Source organism: Dryas octopetala, chromosome 1 (genome assembly GCF_963921425.1).
Source record: "Dryas octopetala chromosome 1, drDryOcto1.1, whole genome shotgun sequence".
Lineage (NCBI taxonomy): Eukaryota > Viridiplantae > Streptophyta > Magnoliopsida > Rosales > Rosaceae > Dryas > Dryas octopetala.
In genome coordinates, this window is record NC_141366.1 from 30,864,957 (window position 1) to 30,880,629 (window position 15,673).

Consider the following 15,673-nt stretch of genomic DNA (forward strand, 5'->3'; position numbering starts at 1 on the left):
TACACTTAAGTTTGTGGGTATTGGGAACAAAAAAAACCAAATCCTAATGCATATTTTATGGAGATTGACAATATATTACCATTTTGATTTTTTTCTTCGATCATTTTGGCTTTTTCTCTATTAAATGTTTTCTTTAGATTTGTGTGTTTTTTTCTATTAAAAATTCTTTAGATATTTAATTGTGTCAAGTAACATGATTGCTCCAAAGTTCCTCAATAAAAATTTAGTACCTGGTTGAGCGGTACTGGCTGAGCTCTATAGTCTAAACTATATTAATCCTATGTACTATCGGTTGGACTCAGAGTCGGCCCTGACTTTTAGAAGGTCCAGGGGCGAAATCTAAATTGGGCTCCTATTAAAATATTTTGCAAAACAATTCACAATTGACAAGAAATCAATTAGGAAATTTTCGATCACGTCAAGAAATCAATTAGGAAATTTTTGGTTGAACGTCAAGAAATATTTGAAAAAAAAAAAAAATTTATAGGAATATAAGAATATAAGACAAAAATTAAAAGGGAAAAATACACACTCAAACATTAATTACCTTCTTGTCTCAATGTGACATCTCTAATTTCTTTCAGATTGAAAGAGCCTGTGGAGAACACAAAAAAAAAAAAAAAAAACCAATTTTTCACAAGACTATATTGAGAGGCAAAGATCCGTCTTTGCCAATTCAAAGCAAACATGCTCTTTGAATCCAACTTTCTAGAAAGAAGGCATGTCCTTTTGATGAAAAAAAGAAAAAAAAAGAAAGGTGTAAACCCAAGGGCAAAAATGACCAACTGCCATGCAGATGAGGATGTTGGCTTGCTTCTCTTGTGATTCACGTGAGAAGCCAAAGAAAAAATGAAACAAGTTGACCAAACACAAATTAGGAAATAAAAAGAAATAAAAAAGTGGCTTTCAACTAATAATCAAGGAAAAATAGGTTGCAGATCAAATTCAAACTTTATATCTTAGAAGGGCTTAGTTTTTTTTTTTGGGTACAAAAGGGGGCCTAAGCCCAAAGAAAGAAACTAGATAAGCTCTGACACAATAAGTAGAAGTGCCTAATTGCAGCGAAGACATTATAAATAAACTCAACAACTATTTTTTTTAATATATATATATATATTAATATATACATAATATAAAAATTTGTGGACCCCCCTTGAAAGTGGGCCCTAGGCGCACTCGGTGGCCCCCTTCAAGCCTTTTCTAGGCCTTGGATGACAGAGACCTTCCTTTTTCTAGGCCTTTTCTAGGCCTTGGATGAGTTGTTAGGATAAGTAAGATAATGAACACGCTGCACACGAAGCCATAATCTATTGCTTATGACACCTAAGAATATTAAAAAAGAAGTTAAGAAAACAAAAACATAAGCCATGGAGATAAATGAAAATAAAGTAGATAGGATAACAGGCAGGTACTGACCATGCTTAGATAAGAAGCCCTTATTAATTACAGAACTGAGATACCAACAAAGTTGAGAGAATCGGCATGGCTACATCTGTATTATATAAAGATGCAAAAAGCATCCAATTTCACCATAAGCCACTCTAATTCAAACTGGTCGGCCTTTATTTTCCTCATGGAGCTTCAATCCCCTTCCTTCCAAATCCTGTTTACCCTTTTTCTCTTCATGATTATGGTATTGAAAATAGGGAAGAGAGGCAAAACCCAACACTCTGCTTCCAATCTACCCCCAGGGCCATGGAAGCTACCCTTTATAGGAAACCTACACCAGCTCATGATTGGCTCTCTACCCCATTGTGTATTAAGAGACTTGGCCAAGATGTATGGATCACTTATGCACCTAAAGCTCGGAGAAGTTTCCACCATAGTTGTTTCATCGGCAGAGTTTGCAAAAGAGGTGATGCAAACCCACGATGTTATCTTTGCATCAAGGCCCCATATCCTTGCTATAACAATCATGTCTTACGGTTCTACAAACATTGCCTTTGCACCATATGGTGATTACTGGAGACGACTACGAAAAATTTGTTCACAAGAGCTTTTAAGCACAAATCGTGTTCAGAACTACCGACCTCTTAGGGAAGAAGAGGTACTGAATCTCGTTAAATGGATTGGTTCAAAAGCAGGATCACCTATCAATCTTACCGAGAAAATTTACTCATCCGCATATACCTTCACTTCACGAGCAGCCTTTGGTAAAAAAAGCAAAGATCATGAAAGTTTCATATATGTTGTGAAGGAAGCTCTAAAGGTGGCAGGAGGCTTCAATCTTCCAGATGTTTTTCCTTCTGTCAAATGGCTTCATCTGATAGGCGGAATGAGACCTAAACTTGAGAGGCTGCATAAAGAATCTGACAGGATAATGGAAAACATCATCAAAGAACATAAAAAAGATATGGCAACAGCAAAAAGTGGTGACAGTGAAGATGACAAAGACCTGGTAGATGTTCTCTTAGAATTTTGCGAGCATGGCGATGTCGTTGACTTTTCCCTAACTACTGACAACATCAAAGCAGTAATCTTGGTAAGCATATACAAGCATGGAGAGTACTCTTTGTTGATATCATGCTTTAATAAGTCAAACCAATTTTCAATTCTTGTTCCAAATATATATGTGATCTTAATGTTAATTATAAATTAGGCATAAATTCAATTTAGACACATAACTATATAAGCTATTTCAACGGGGTCCATGAACTTTAAAATATTTCAAATATACTCCCGATCTATTATCTAAATTGAAAAATGAATTTCTGTTCATTGATTCGTTGAGAGATCAGTTAAATGACAGCTTGGCTTTTGCTAACCGGGATTACTTGACGACGTGGCGCTATCTCAGCAAATATTTCTAGCCAAATGAGCGACACGGGCCCACAATTTAATAATAATAGAGAGAGTGGGAGTTTGTGGGCCCGTGCCAGGGGTTAGGTGGACCCGTGTCGCTTATTTCCCGCCAAATGAGCGACACAGGTCCACCTAATCCCTGACATGGGTTCACAAAGTCATCATCTCTTTCTCGCTTGTTGAACACATGTGAGAGATTTATATTCGAATTTGGGGGAAACGTGATGTTTTTTGGAAACTAAATAGTCAGGAGAGCGTTCGACGAGCGGGAAAGAGGTGATGGGTGTGTGGGCCCGTGTCAAGTAGACATGTGTTGCTCATTTGACGGGAAATGTATGCTGAGTTGGTGCCACGTCTCCAATTAATCCCCGTTAGCAAAAGCCAAGTTGACATTTAACTGATCTCTCAATAAATTGATGGACGAAATTTCATTTTTCAATTTACATAATAAATCAGGTGTATATTTAAAATATTTGAAAGTTCGTGGACCCCGTTGAAATAGCATATATAGTTATATATCTAAATTGAATTTATGCCTATAAATTATTATCCACTTTGGTACCAATTGTCGGGGAAGATGTACGTAAAATAAGCAAAGCAATAAGGCCAAAAGACTAGAATTTATGTGGTTCACCTTTAGCCTAGGACTTTACATGGAGATGATGAAAATATTCATTACAATCAGAACTTCAGAAGGGATGATTACATAGTAGCCACTGATCATACTCAAAACCCTATGCCCAATATACTCAATCCTCATAAGATGGCTCCACTTTATATCCTCAATCCTCATAATATATATATATATATATATATATTAACTTAAAGTAGGTTTGGATTCAAATTTAACTTCATCCGAAATTGTCAACCAGCACCTTGAGCGCCATTTTCATCATTAGTTGATACATAAACACGATGTTTTCCATAAGTCTACCGTTGTTTTCCATATGAGCCTACCATTTTCCATATGTGGACGATACTCTTCATGGAATTCAAGCACTCTTGATCGATCTACCTTCACTTGAATACAACCAATCCTCAACATGCAAATTAATGCTCTCACTACCTCTTCCAAAAGCCCTTGCAGGGCAACTCAAGCACATGCTTGAACTTGTCCTTGATGACTAGTTTGGTCAACCCATCACTCTTTGGTATGAGCCATAGATAATGATATATCTCCTGGGGCAATCCACTCACGAATCTGTTGATACTGCATTCCTATGTATTTTCACTAATTAAGACTAGGCATGAAGACTTGATCCTTCACTAATTAAATATATACTACTCTGACTATCACACTGCAAACAAGCAGTAACTTGCTTCAGTCCAAGCTCTTCAACCAATCTCTTCAACAATAATGATCATACCTTTGTCGCCTCTGTATCTGGCATATATTTTTCCTCTTTGGTAGACAGTAAGACTGACTGGCCAAAAATTAATGTTCCATCGTAGAAGGTGTAAGTATAACCAGTCATAACCTACTACGCTCAACATCAAACATATAGTCTGCATCAACATACCCTACAAGCATAACAGAGTTTGTACTCTGATCGATCAAACATAATACAATAATCACCTAACCTGCAAGATATCGGGAACCCACTTGTTGGTATTCTAGTGCTCCTTATCAGGATTCACCCTGTTCAAAATAAAGTTTACTGAACAAGATGATGACCAAAATCATTGTATTGCTTGATGATCGAATGAATGGTTTATATAACATTCAGACATATGTCCAAATGTTTGGCCATACCTCTGCAGATAGAATCACGCATGCTTCAAATTGCAAATTAAGGAGTCTACAAATTAAGCATGAAAAACCTCTCAAACACATATTCCACATACTTCTTTTGAGTTACCCATAATATATGTTTCAGCTTTCCTGTCTCTATGAAAGCTAAACCTCTCTAGTAACTTCTTCCACGTATTTCTGGGTTGCCCATAAAGTTTCAGCCTATCTCAAGGATCTTCTTTGTATAGCTCCAAGATCCTTCATATCATATTCTTTAACCGAAAGTGTAAGATTTACTAGTTGTAACAGTAAGCATATCCTCAAGATATCATATTTTAAATTCATCGAAAAGATCTTAGAATTGTTTGCGAGCTTTATATATAGATCGAGGAAATTAATTTCTAATCATCTAAATGATTTTCAGGACATTTTCACTGCTGGAAGTGAGACAGCAGCTACAACTGTAGATTGGGCAATGTCAGAAATGATAAAAAATCCAAGAATAATGAAAATAGCACAGGATGAGGTGAGGGAAGTGTTTAATAGAAAAGGGCAGCAGGTAGGCGAATCAGGCATTAGAGAGATGAAATATTTAAACTTAGTTATCAAAGAGACATTGAGGTTACATCCTGCTGCTCCCCTGTTACTTCCAAGAGAATGCGGAGAGAGCTGTAAGATTGCTGGATATGAAATACCTGTAAAAACAAAGGTAATTGTCAACGCATGGGCAATTGCTAGAGACCCCAATTTCTGGACTGAGCCTGAGAGTTTTAATCCAGAGAGGTTCCTTGATAGCTCCATTAACTACAAAGGAACAAACTTTGAGTATATCCCATTTGGTGCTGGAAGAAGAATATGCCCGGGTATGTCATTTGGATTGGCCAATGTGGAGCTCACCCTAGCATTGTTGTTATACCATTTTGATTGGAATCTCCCCAGTGGAATGCAGCATGAGGACCTGGACATGGCTGAGGCATTTGGTATTACAGTCCGAAGAAAAGAAGACCTGCACTTGATTCCCATTCCATATCATCCTCTGCCTACTGAAAAATTCCAAATCTGAAAGTGATCACTGTAATGTGTATGTTATGGGGCTTGTTATCAGGTGAAAATGCTTTGTCATATTGTAATAAATATTCTTTTGGAATGACATCATCCTCATGCTTAATGGTTACCTTATTTTTCAAACTCATATTTCTTTGATTAAATTCAGGCAATTTTTTTCTTCAAGTATTAATCCCTTTGATTGGATGCCAATTAATTAATTTCCATTTTAGCGATGATGATTCAGCTTAACAGTTTCTGAGTTGCCCAAAATGCCCTTAAACCTTCATAATTAACATTAAACACACGCTGACTTTTTGTATTTGGAGAAAACATTTATTCTCCTTATATCTTGGTTATTGATTGTTGTTGTAATTAATTTTGAACATTTTTTTGAATTTCAATATTGAAATTCAGATTTAAATTACCATATATTTTCTGACATTCTCTATATATTATTTTATATATATGAAATGCTTATTTGCTTATAAATAATTTATCTACATTAATTAAATGCTTATACATATTTTTTTTTGGTAAATGCTTATACATAATTTATGTAGGTACAAAACTACTAACTTTATAACGTAATTCAAAGAACCTACAAAAAAAAAAAAAAATTCAGCTTAATGATGTAAAATGGTAAAAGGTACAAATAAACATGCAGGAACTTAATTTTGGTAAATGCATAAAGGAGTGAGCGAGTGATCATTACTATCTATATATATATATATATAGAGGTTGATGGATATGTGTTGCTATATTTATATCTTTTGTTAAAATGTTAGGGGCATTTCAATCTCTTTTGTCACTAACATAAGTAGAGATGTTTATTTTCCGTCACTTTATTTAGAAAAAAAAACACAGGTGCGGTTCTCAAATTTACGCCTTTATTTTTTTTAGGCTCAAGTACATTTACATACTCCAACTATAGGGTCCATTTCAAGTTGGTCCACGAACTATAAAACATTTCAAATTTTCCCATTAACTATAGGGTTCATTTCAAGTTGGTCCATGAACTATAAAACATTTCAAATTTCCCCATTAACTATATAGTTTATTTCAAGTTGATCTACGAACTAACAAAAAACATACAGAATGGTAGAAAAAATCGGGTTGACAAAAAAATCGAACCGAACCGGATTATTTATATACATGTTATATTATATAAAAGTTATATATATTGAATAAAAAAGATGTAAGGTGTTTTTGGCACAATTTGGGCCGGGTTTGAACCCATGACCTTGTGAAGAGAGTCAAAATATTTATTCACACTACACCACTTAACCAGTTATGAAATTCAAGTACATGTAATATATTTATAGGTATACTGATATTTAAAATATAATAATTTAAAAAATTAAATATATTATATATATATCATTCATTTTTTTAAGATATTATTTTAGGTCTCTATTTAAATATTATCATTGCAAAAAGTCTAAAAATTTTACTAGTTTATATTTTATATAATTTATAGTTTCTATATTGTAAATATATTACTAAAAGTCCAAAACTATAATTTATAATTTATAATTTATATACTAAAATTATTAGAGTATAGGGTTAATTTTTAAGATTTAAGGTTTCAGACTTTATGATTTAGTGTATAAGCTTGTAATGTAGAATACCAATTATAATTTTATAAATTATTATATTTCAAGTATCAGTATGCATATAAATATATTGCATGTACTTAAATATCATAAGTGACTAAATGGTATAGTGGGAATTTACACTTTTACTCTCCTCACAAGGTCATGAGTTCAAACCCAGTATGTTCCAAAAACACCTTATACCTTTTTTATTCAAAATATATAACTTTTATGTAATAAATAAAAAAATAAACAATATATATAAATAATCCTGTTCGGTTTGGTTTTTTGTCAACCCGATTTTGTCTTCCATTTTGTATGTTTTTTGTTAGTTTGTGGACCAACTTGAAATGAACCCTATAGTTAATGGAGAAATTTGAAATGTTTTATAGTTCGTTGACCAACTCGAAATGAACCTTATAATTAATGGAGAAATCTGAAATATTTTATAGTTCCTGAACCAACTTGAAATGGACCCTATAGTTGGTGGATATAAATGTACTTGAGCCTTTTTTTTAATTAGAGGCATTTCCTTATTCCGCCACTACTGTCCAAATTAATTGAAAAAATGATAGGGCCAAATACAAAATGCCCTTAATAATAATTAAAATCATTTTTTAAAAATAGAGGTAGATTGATATGTGTTGCTATCTTTATATCTTTTTTTAAAATAGAAAATTAGGATTAAATACCAAATATCAATAGTTTTTCAGCAAAACAGCAAGACTTTAATTTGTTTTAATTTAGGTACTAACCTAGAGCAAGACATTTTGGATTAGTCATAAATCAATTTGCTATACAATTGTAACTGTCGAACCAATTGTGATTGTTTGAAATTCATAAAAATTCAAAGTGTATAAGAGTTTAGTGCTTTTGATTTAGGCTTGGGAGATGAAGTCCTATAACCTAAAGACTAAACATTAAAGTTTAAGCCATGCAAACACTGAAAAAACAATAAATCAATAAACAGTTACAACTCGGTAGAACCATGTTTTTTAAAGTTGGTATCTAAAATGAAATTTAGTAACTAAAGTGAAATGACATAATTATTTTAGTAGTTAAAATGAAATAATATTGAAATTTGGTACTTAAAGTTAATGAACCTTTGTTAAAATGCTAGGGACGCTTCTCTTCTGCCACTAATATAAGTAGAAGCGTTTATTTTCCGTCACTTTATTTCTTACTAAAAACACATGGGCAGTTCTCAAATTTACGCCTTTATTTTTTTTAATTAAAAGCACTTTTTAATTAATAACATGCACCCATATTATGACACGTTGGATTGGTTACACCACGTAGCGATCTATCGGCTACACAGAATAATTTCTGCTAAAGATTATATTGGGTATAGGTGTAAGTGAGATTTTTTTTTTTTATAATTAAATGATACATCCTTATTGGTCAATTTGCGTTAAAGTAGAATTAAAAATTGACTTTTTATTAAATTGTTAAAGTTAGAAATAAATTTATTGGGGTTAAATTATGGGTGAATTGTTAACTATAAAAATACATGAGTCCGAACCCTACAAGCAAGTTATCCCGTGGATAGCACGGTATCTTCTGTAACATTAACAGATCAGTAATAAGAAAATGAAAAAGATACAAATGGAGAAATAGTACTATTGCTTACGTCTAAAAATATTATTAAAAAAAAAAAGACTTAGATAAACTTCCAAGTGGTACCTCGTTTACAAATAGGAAAGAAAGGCTTGCTTACGTCTAATCTAAAAATATTAAGAAAAAGGACAAGATACCAACCATTCTTAATTAGATAAGCAGTTCTTAATTATTGATTACATGAAATAAATAACAAACAAGTTGTCAGAAGAAAAAGACATTACAACCTCTCTGTTGTACATACATAGATTTAAAATGAACGCAAATTCACCAATAAGCCACTATAATCCAAACTCACCTTCAATTTTCGTCATGGAGCTTCAATGCCTACTACAGGAAAATAGGTTTCTTCTGACAAAAAGAATTTGTCAGCAAAAGTCTAAGTTCGTCTTTTATGAAAGTTTTTTCTCACAATTATTTTAGTACTTCACAGTAACAGTAATACAAAATTAGCCTTTCCACTTAATAAATTTCTTTGTCGGCCATTTCGTTGGACAAATATCGTCTTGACAAGTTGCCCGACCAAAATACAATTCATCAGGCAAACCTATTAGGGTCGTTTGGATTCTTGAATTTGAATTTCAAATCTATACATTTGAAATCTTTGTTTTGTTGAATAAAAAATTTAAATGTGAGGATCAGTTTAAGAATTTCTTTTCACAGTTCAAGAATTTAAACATATGATTACAAATAAAATATACAATTTTCTTTTCATACATTTAGCAATATAGGATAAATATTTTTTTCGGTCAAAATATAGGATAAATATTTAAAATAGACTATTAAGCACAAATACATGTTTAACTTACTTGGTTGAGAGTTTATTTATATGTATAAGATTGGAGGTTTGAAACTTAGCAACCACATTTTGTACTTATTTTTTAGAAAATAAAACATGAAGAAAGGAGGAGATCGGGTGGAAGTTTTTGCTAAAGAATGTGGCCGGAAGGTGAGGGATAGAGAGATTGGTGATGAGATTTCAAATACCTAGTTGTAGGAGTAATTTCAAATTCATGGATTTGGGCATATGAAATCCACATGGATTTGGCCCAAATTCAAATCCCTTCTTTAAATAGAAGCCAAACAGAAGCCCAAATCCAAATCCCCTCAGTAAAACCTCCATTCAAACGGGCCCTTAATGTTTTAAGGGAGATAAGTAGTTAAACACTTTCCAGAGCCCTTCATTTTCATTTAGTTATATTATTGTTTACATCTAAAAATATTAGATCAACTACAACAAACTTACCTATATTCTAGCTAAATTTTTATAAAAAAAAGTTAAAAATCTATTTTAGCTAACTACTTTTAAAATCTTATCTCAGCAATGTTGTCTATTTTAGCTACTATTAATATTTTATTACTTTTAAAAATTTGATATTATGGCTCTTGAGAAATAAATTTGTATTGTTGTATTTAAAGAATTCAAAAATTATTCCCATTATGTTGCTTTGGCTATAACTATTTTCTCTCTCCTCTCACCCAAATTTAGCTAATCAAAAAGCAAATCTTAAATTAGCTAACTGGATAGCTAATCTGTGTGGCAGTGTGGGAGAATGAATTTGAGATGAAACTAGTTAATATAGCTAGCGAGAGAAAAATAGCTAAACTGTTGGAGATGCTCTTAAAAAAGAAAGGCATATTCACAAAGAGATGATTCCAAGTCGTAAGTCCTCTAAAGTCCAAAAATATAAAAGAAAGACAGGATACCAACCATGCATTAATATATTCTTTCTAAGCTGCTCTTAATTATTGATTACAGTAAATAAATAACAAGTTAACAACCAAGTTGAGACAATCTTGGCGTTAGGGAAAAGACACTGATACATCATGCGTTAAGTTATACATAGTGGAAAGATGCATGCAATTTCACAGTAAGCCAAATTAGAAATAAGAATTTTCAAATTGATGTTTAGGTCTAATTGAGTGAGTTATGATTAAGAAATAATGTGAGTTATTAGTTGGGATTATGGAAGATGAAAAGTACGTTAGGAGTTATGTGACCTATTGTGTAAGACGTTTGGTCTTTGTAACGTCTTATAAAAGGTAGTGTTAATTGTTATGATGGGTATAATTATAGGAATGTGGTGAGTCCATGAATGAGCCTATAAATAAGCATATGTGTAAGTGTAAGTAACAAGTGGCCAGAAAGTATCCACACTATCAAATTGATGATTTTATCTAAGTAGAATTTAGTACCTGGTTGAGCGGTGGCTGAGCTCTAATGCATGCTCTATAGTCTAAACTATATTCTTGCTATGTACTATCGGTTGGACTAAACAAACTCCACTTGACAGAGCCCTTCCTTTTTCGAGGCCTTTTCTAGGCCTTGGATGAGTTGTTAGGGTAAGTAAGAAAATGAACATACTGCACACGAAGCCATAATCTATTGCTTATGACACCTAATAATATTAAAAAATAAGTTAAGAAAACAAAAACATAAGCCATGGAGATGCTTCCAAATTATCAATGAAAATAAAATAGATAGGAAAACAGGCTGGTACTGACCATATATGCTTAGATAAGCAGCTCTTATTAATTAAAGGAATGAGATAGCAACAAAGTTAAGAGAATCGGCATGGCTACATCTGCATTATATATAGATGCAAAAAGCATCCAATTTCACTATAAGCCACTCTAATTCAAACAGCTGGCCGGCCTTTATTTTCCTCATGGAGCTTCAATCCCCTTCCTTCCAAATCCTGTTTCCCCTTTTTCTCTTCATGATTATGGTATTGAAAATAGGGAAGAGAGGCAAAACCCAACACTCTGCTTCCAATCTACCCCCAGGGCCATGGAAGCTACCCTTTATAGGAAACATACACCAGCTCATTGGCTCTCTACCCCATCGTGGATTAAGAGACTTGGCCAAGATATATGGATCACTTATGCACCTAAAGCTCGGAGAAGTTTCCACCATAGTTGTTTCATCGGCAGAGTTTGCAAAAGAGGTGATGCAAACCCACGATGTTATCTTTGCATCAAGGCCCCATATCCTTGCTACAACAATCATGTCTTACGGTTCTACAAACATTGCCTTTTCACCATATGGTGATTACTGGAGACAACTACGAAAAATTTGTTCACAAGAGCTTTTAAGCACAAATCGTGTTCAGAACTACCAACCTCTTAGGGAAGAAGAGGTACTGAATCTCGTTAAATGGATTGGTTCAAAAGCAGGATCACCTATCAATCTTACCGAGGAAATTTACTCATCCGCATATACCTTCACTTCACGAGCAGCCTTTGGTAAAAAAAGCAAAGATCATGAAAGTTTCATATATGTTGTGAAGGAAGTTATAAAGGTGGCAGGAGGCTTCAATCTTGCAGATGTTTTTCCTTCTGTCAAATGGCTTCATCTGATAGGCGGAATGAGACCTAAACTTGAGAGGCTGCATAAAGAATCTGACAGGATAATGGAAAACATCATCAAAGAACATAAAAAAGATATGGCAACAGCAAAAAGTGGTGACAGTGAAGATGACAAAGACCTGGTAGATGTTCTCTTACAATTTTGCGAGCATGGCGATGTCCTTGACTTTTCCCTAACTACTGACAACATCAAAGCAGTAATCTTGGTAAGCATATACACTCTCTGTTCATATCATGCTTTAATAAGTCAAACCAATTTTCAATTCTTGTTCCAAATATATATGTGATCTTAATGTTATGAATTATATATTATCCACTTTGGTACCAATTGTCAGGAAAGATGCACGTCAAATAAGCAAAGAAATAAGGCCAAAAGACTAGAATTTATGTGGTTCACCTTTAGCCTAGGACTTTACATGGAGATGATGAAGATATTCATTACAATCAGAACTTCAGAAGGGATGATTACATAGTGACCACTGATCATACTCAAAACCCTATGCCCAATATACTCAATCCTCATAAGATGGCTCCACTTTGTATTATGAACTACAGATCTAGGTTTGGATTCAAATTTAACTTCATCCGAATTTGTCAACCAGCACCTTGAGCGCCATTTTCATCATTAGTTGATACATAAACACGATGTTTTCCATAAGTCTACCGTTGTTTTCCATATGAGCCTACCACTTTCCTTATATGTGGACGACACTCTTCATGGAATTCAAGCACTCTTGATCTACCTTCACTTGAATCCAACCAATCCTCAACATGCAAATTAATGCTCTCACTACCTCTTCCAAAAGCCCTTGCAGGGCAACTCAAGCACATGCTTGAACTTGTCCTTGATGACTAGTTTGGTCAACCAATCAATTGCTCTTTGGTATGAGCCATAGATAATTTGGTTCTTACCAAGAGAGTGTATATGCTTACCAAGATTACCAAGATTATTGTATTCTAGTGCTCCTTATCAGGATTCACCCTGTTCAAAATAAAGTTTACTGAACAAGATGATGACCAAAATCATTGTATTGCTTGATGATCGAATGAATGGTTGATATAACATTTAGACATATGTCCAAATGTTTGGCCATACCTCTGCACAGATAGAATCACGCATGCTTCCAAATTAAGGAGGCTACAAATTAAGCATGAAAAACCTCTCAAATACATATTCCACATACTTCTTTTGAGTTGCCCATAATATATGTTTGAGCATTCCTGTCTCTATGAAGGCTAAACTTCTCTAATAACTTCTTCCACGTATTTCGGGGTTGCCCATAAAGTTGCAGCCTATCTCAAGGATCTTCTTTGTATAGCTCCAAGATCCTTCATATCATATTCTTTAACCAAAAGTGTAAGATTTACTAGTTGTAACAGTAAGCATATCCTCAAGATATCATATTTTAGATTCATCGAAAAGATCTTAGAATTGTTTGCGAGCTTTATATATAGATCGAGGAAATTAATTTCTAATCATCAAAATGATTTTTAGGACATTTTCGGTGCTGGAAGTGAGACAGCAGCTACAACTGTAGATTGGGCAATGTCAGAAATGATAAAAAATCCAAGAATAATGAAAATAGCACAAGATGAGGTGAGGGAAGTGTTTAATAGAAAAGGGCAGCAGGTAGGCGAATCAGGCATTAGAGAGATGAAATATTTAAACTTAGTTATCAAAGAGACATTGAGGTTACACCCTGCTGCTCCCCTGTTACTTCCGAGAGAATGCGGAGAGAGGTGTAAGATTGCTGGAAATGAAATACCTGTAAAAACAAAGGTAATTGTCAACGCATGGGCAATTGCTAGAGACCCCAATTTCTGGACTGAGCCTGAGAGTTTTAATCCAGAGAGATTCCTTGATAGCTCCATTAACTACAAAGGAACAAACTTTGAGTATATCCCATTTGGTGCTGGAAGAAGAATATGCCCGGGCATGTCATTTGGATTGGCCAATGTGGAGCTCACCCTTGCATTGTTGTTATACCATTTTGATTGGAATCTCCCCAGTGGAATGCAGCATGAGGACCTGGACATGGCTGAGGCATTTGGTATTACAGTCCGAAGAAAAGAAGACCTGCACTTGATTCCCATTCCATATCATCCTCTGCCTACTGAAAAATTCCAAATCTGAAAGTGATCACTGTAATGTGTATGTTATGTGGCTTGTTATCAGGTGAAAATGCTTTGTCATATTGTAATAAATATTCTTTTGGAATGACATCATCCTCATGCTTAATGGTTACCTTATTTTATTCTATAGTAAATTAGGAAAACCCCCTTCAAACTCATATTTCTTCAATTAAAATTAAGGCAAATTTTGTTTTTTTTTTTTTTTTTTTCAAGTGATAACCCCTTTGATTGGATGCCAATTAGTTAATTCACTAGTAATAGTGCCCGCGGGATGCTGCGGGTCTTAAAAGCTTATATAACGTGCATAAGGCTAATAAAATTTTTACATATGTACATCAATGTCAAGCTTAAGTTTCAAAATGCGGATTCATGATATGTTTCATATGCTAGTTGTTATGTTAAAATATTGATGATATCTTAATAAACTAAGATATTGATGATATTTTAATAAACCAAACAACATTCAAAAAAAATATTACAATACTTGGTTAGACAATTGTATGTCATAGTAAACAAAAGATGGGCAGTATTCAAATGGTCATTGTTCAAAAGTTCTTGGATGGGTGTTCCCAGGTGACTTAATAGGTTTTGGGGGATTCATCTTCAGTGTTCTTGGGCTGCTTATCTCCTTCATTGCCTTGTGCAGGGGGTTTCTCGTTTTCTTTGCTTGAAATTTTGAAAATGTGATTTGTTAGTGTGTATAATGGTAAAATTTGAGTCTATGTAATTTAAAAGTGCAGACAAATTCTTTAAAGTGTAATAAAAACACATATGAATGTAAAAACTTTATTTGAATGAGATTGATAAGATGCAAGATCCGAAGAGGCTGGTAAAAATAATTCTTGCAATTTAAGCCATTGAATTAGAAGGAACACCTCTAACCAATTGAAAGTAGTTTTACATAACAGTAGAAGTTAATTCATGCATAAAAATGAAGTTACAACTAAAAATCTCACAATAATGCAGGGTAAGGAAGGCCTTAGGAAAATAAAAAAAGGAGAACTTTTAACTAAGGCATAAAAATCTGGAGAGAGAGAGAGAGAGAGAGAGAGAGAGAGAGAGAGAGAGAGAGAGAGAGAAGTTAACCAATGAAAAGCAGCTTTGCACAACAGGAGAAATTAAGCTATTGTTAAAAATGACATTAATGTAAAATCTCACAATAAATGAAGGACGGTACGCTGGAGATAGAGGATGAAAAGTACAAATAGAGGAAGTTGGAAATTAGTTTTCATAGTTTGGTTCATAATTTTTAGAGTCATATATGCAATTTTTTAAGAAGTAGAAAGCATGTCTTTGAGGTGTTGCAATTTATTGTGCCTGTGTGTTGTTGCAGGTGAGAAAAGTGAAAAGATAATTGTGATTTGAGTATATAAAACTGGTG

At 33.7% G+C, this 15,673-nt stretch overlaps 2 protein-coding genes across 2 annotated transcripts; both read left to right on the top strand.

The window, feature by feature from the left end:
• The first annotated feature begins 1,573 nt into the window (after positions 1-1,573).
• On the top strand, positions 1,574-5,597 carry LOC147299718 (cytochrome P450 71D9-like). Its single transcript, XM_086252675.1, has 2 exons — positions 1,574-2,482; positions 4,959-5,597. Exons 1-2 carry the CDS (start codon positions 1,574-1,576, stop codon positions 5,595-5,597), a joined length of 1,548 nt encoding a protein of 515 aa, XP_086108801.1.
• A 5,859-nt stretch (positions 5,598-11,456) lies between these two features.
• On the top strand, positions 11,457-14,334 carry LOC147299719 (cytochrome P450 71D9-like). Its single transcript, XM_086257253.1, has 2 exons — positions 11,457-12,365; positions 13,655-14,334. The coding sequence occupies exons 1-2, from the start codon at positions 11,460-11,462 to the stop codon at positions 14,291-14,293; spliced, it is 1,545 nt and encodes a 514-aa protein (XP_086113379.1). The 5' UTR covers positions 11,457-11,459; the 3' UTR covers positions 14,294-14,334.
• The last annotated feature ends 1,339 nt before the right edge of the window (positions 14,335-15,673 follow it).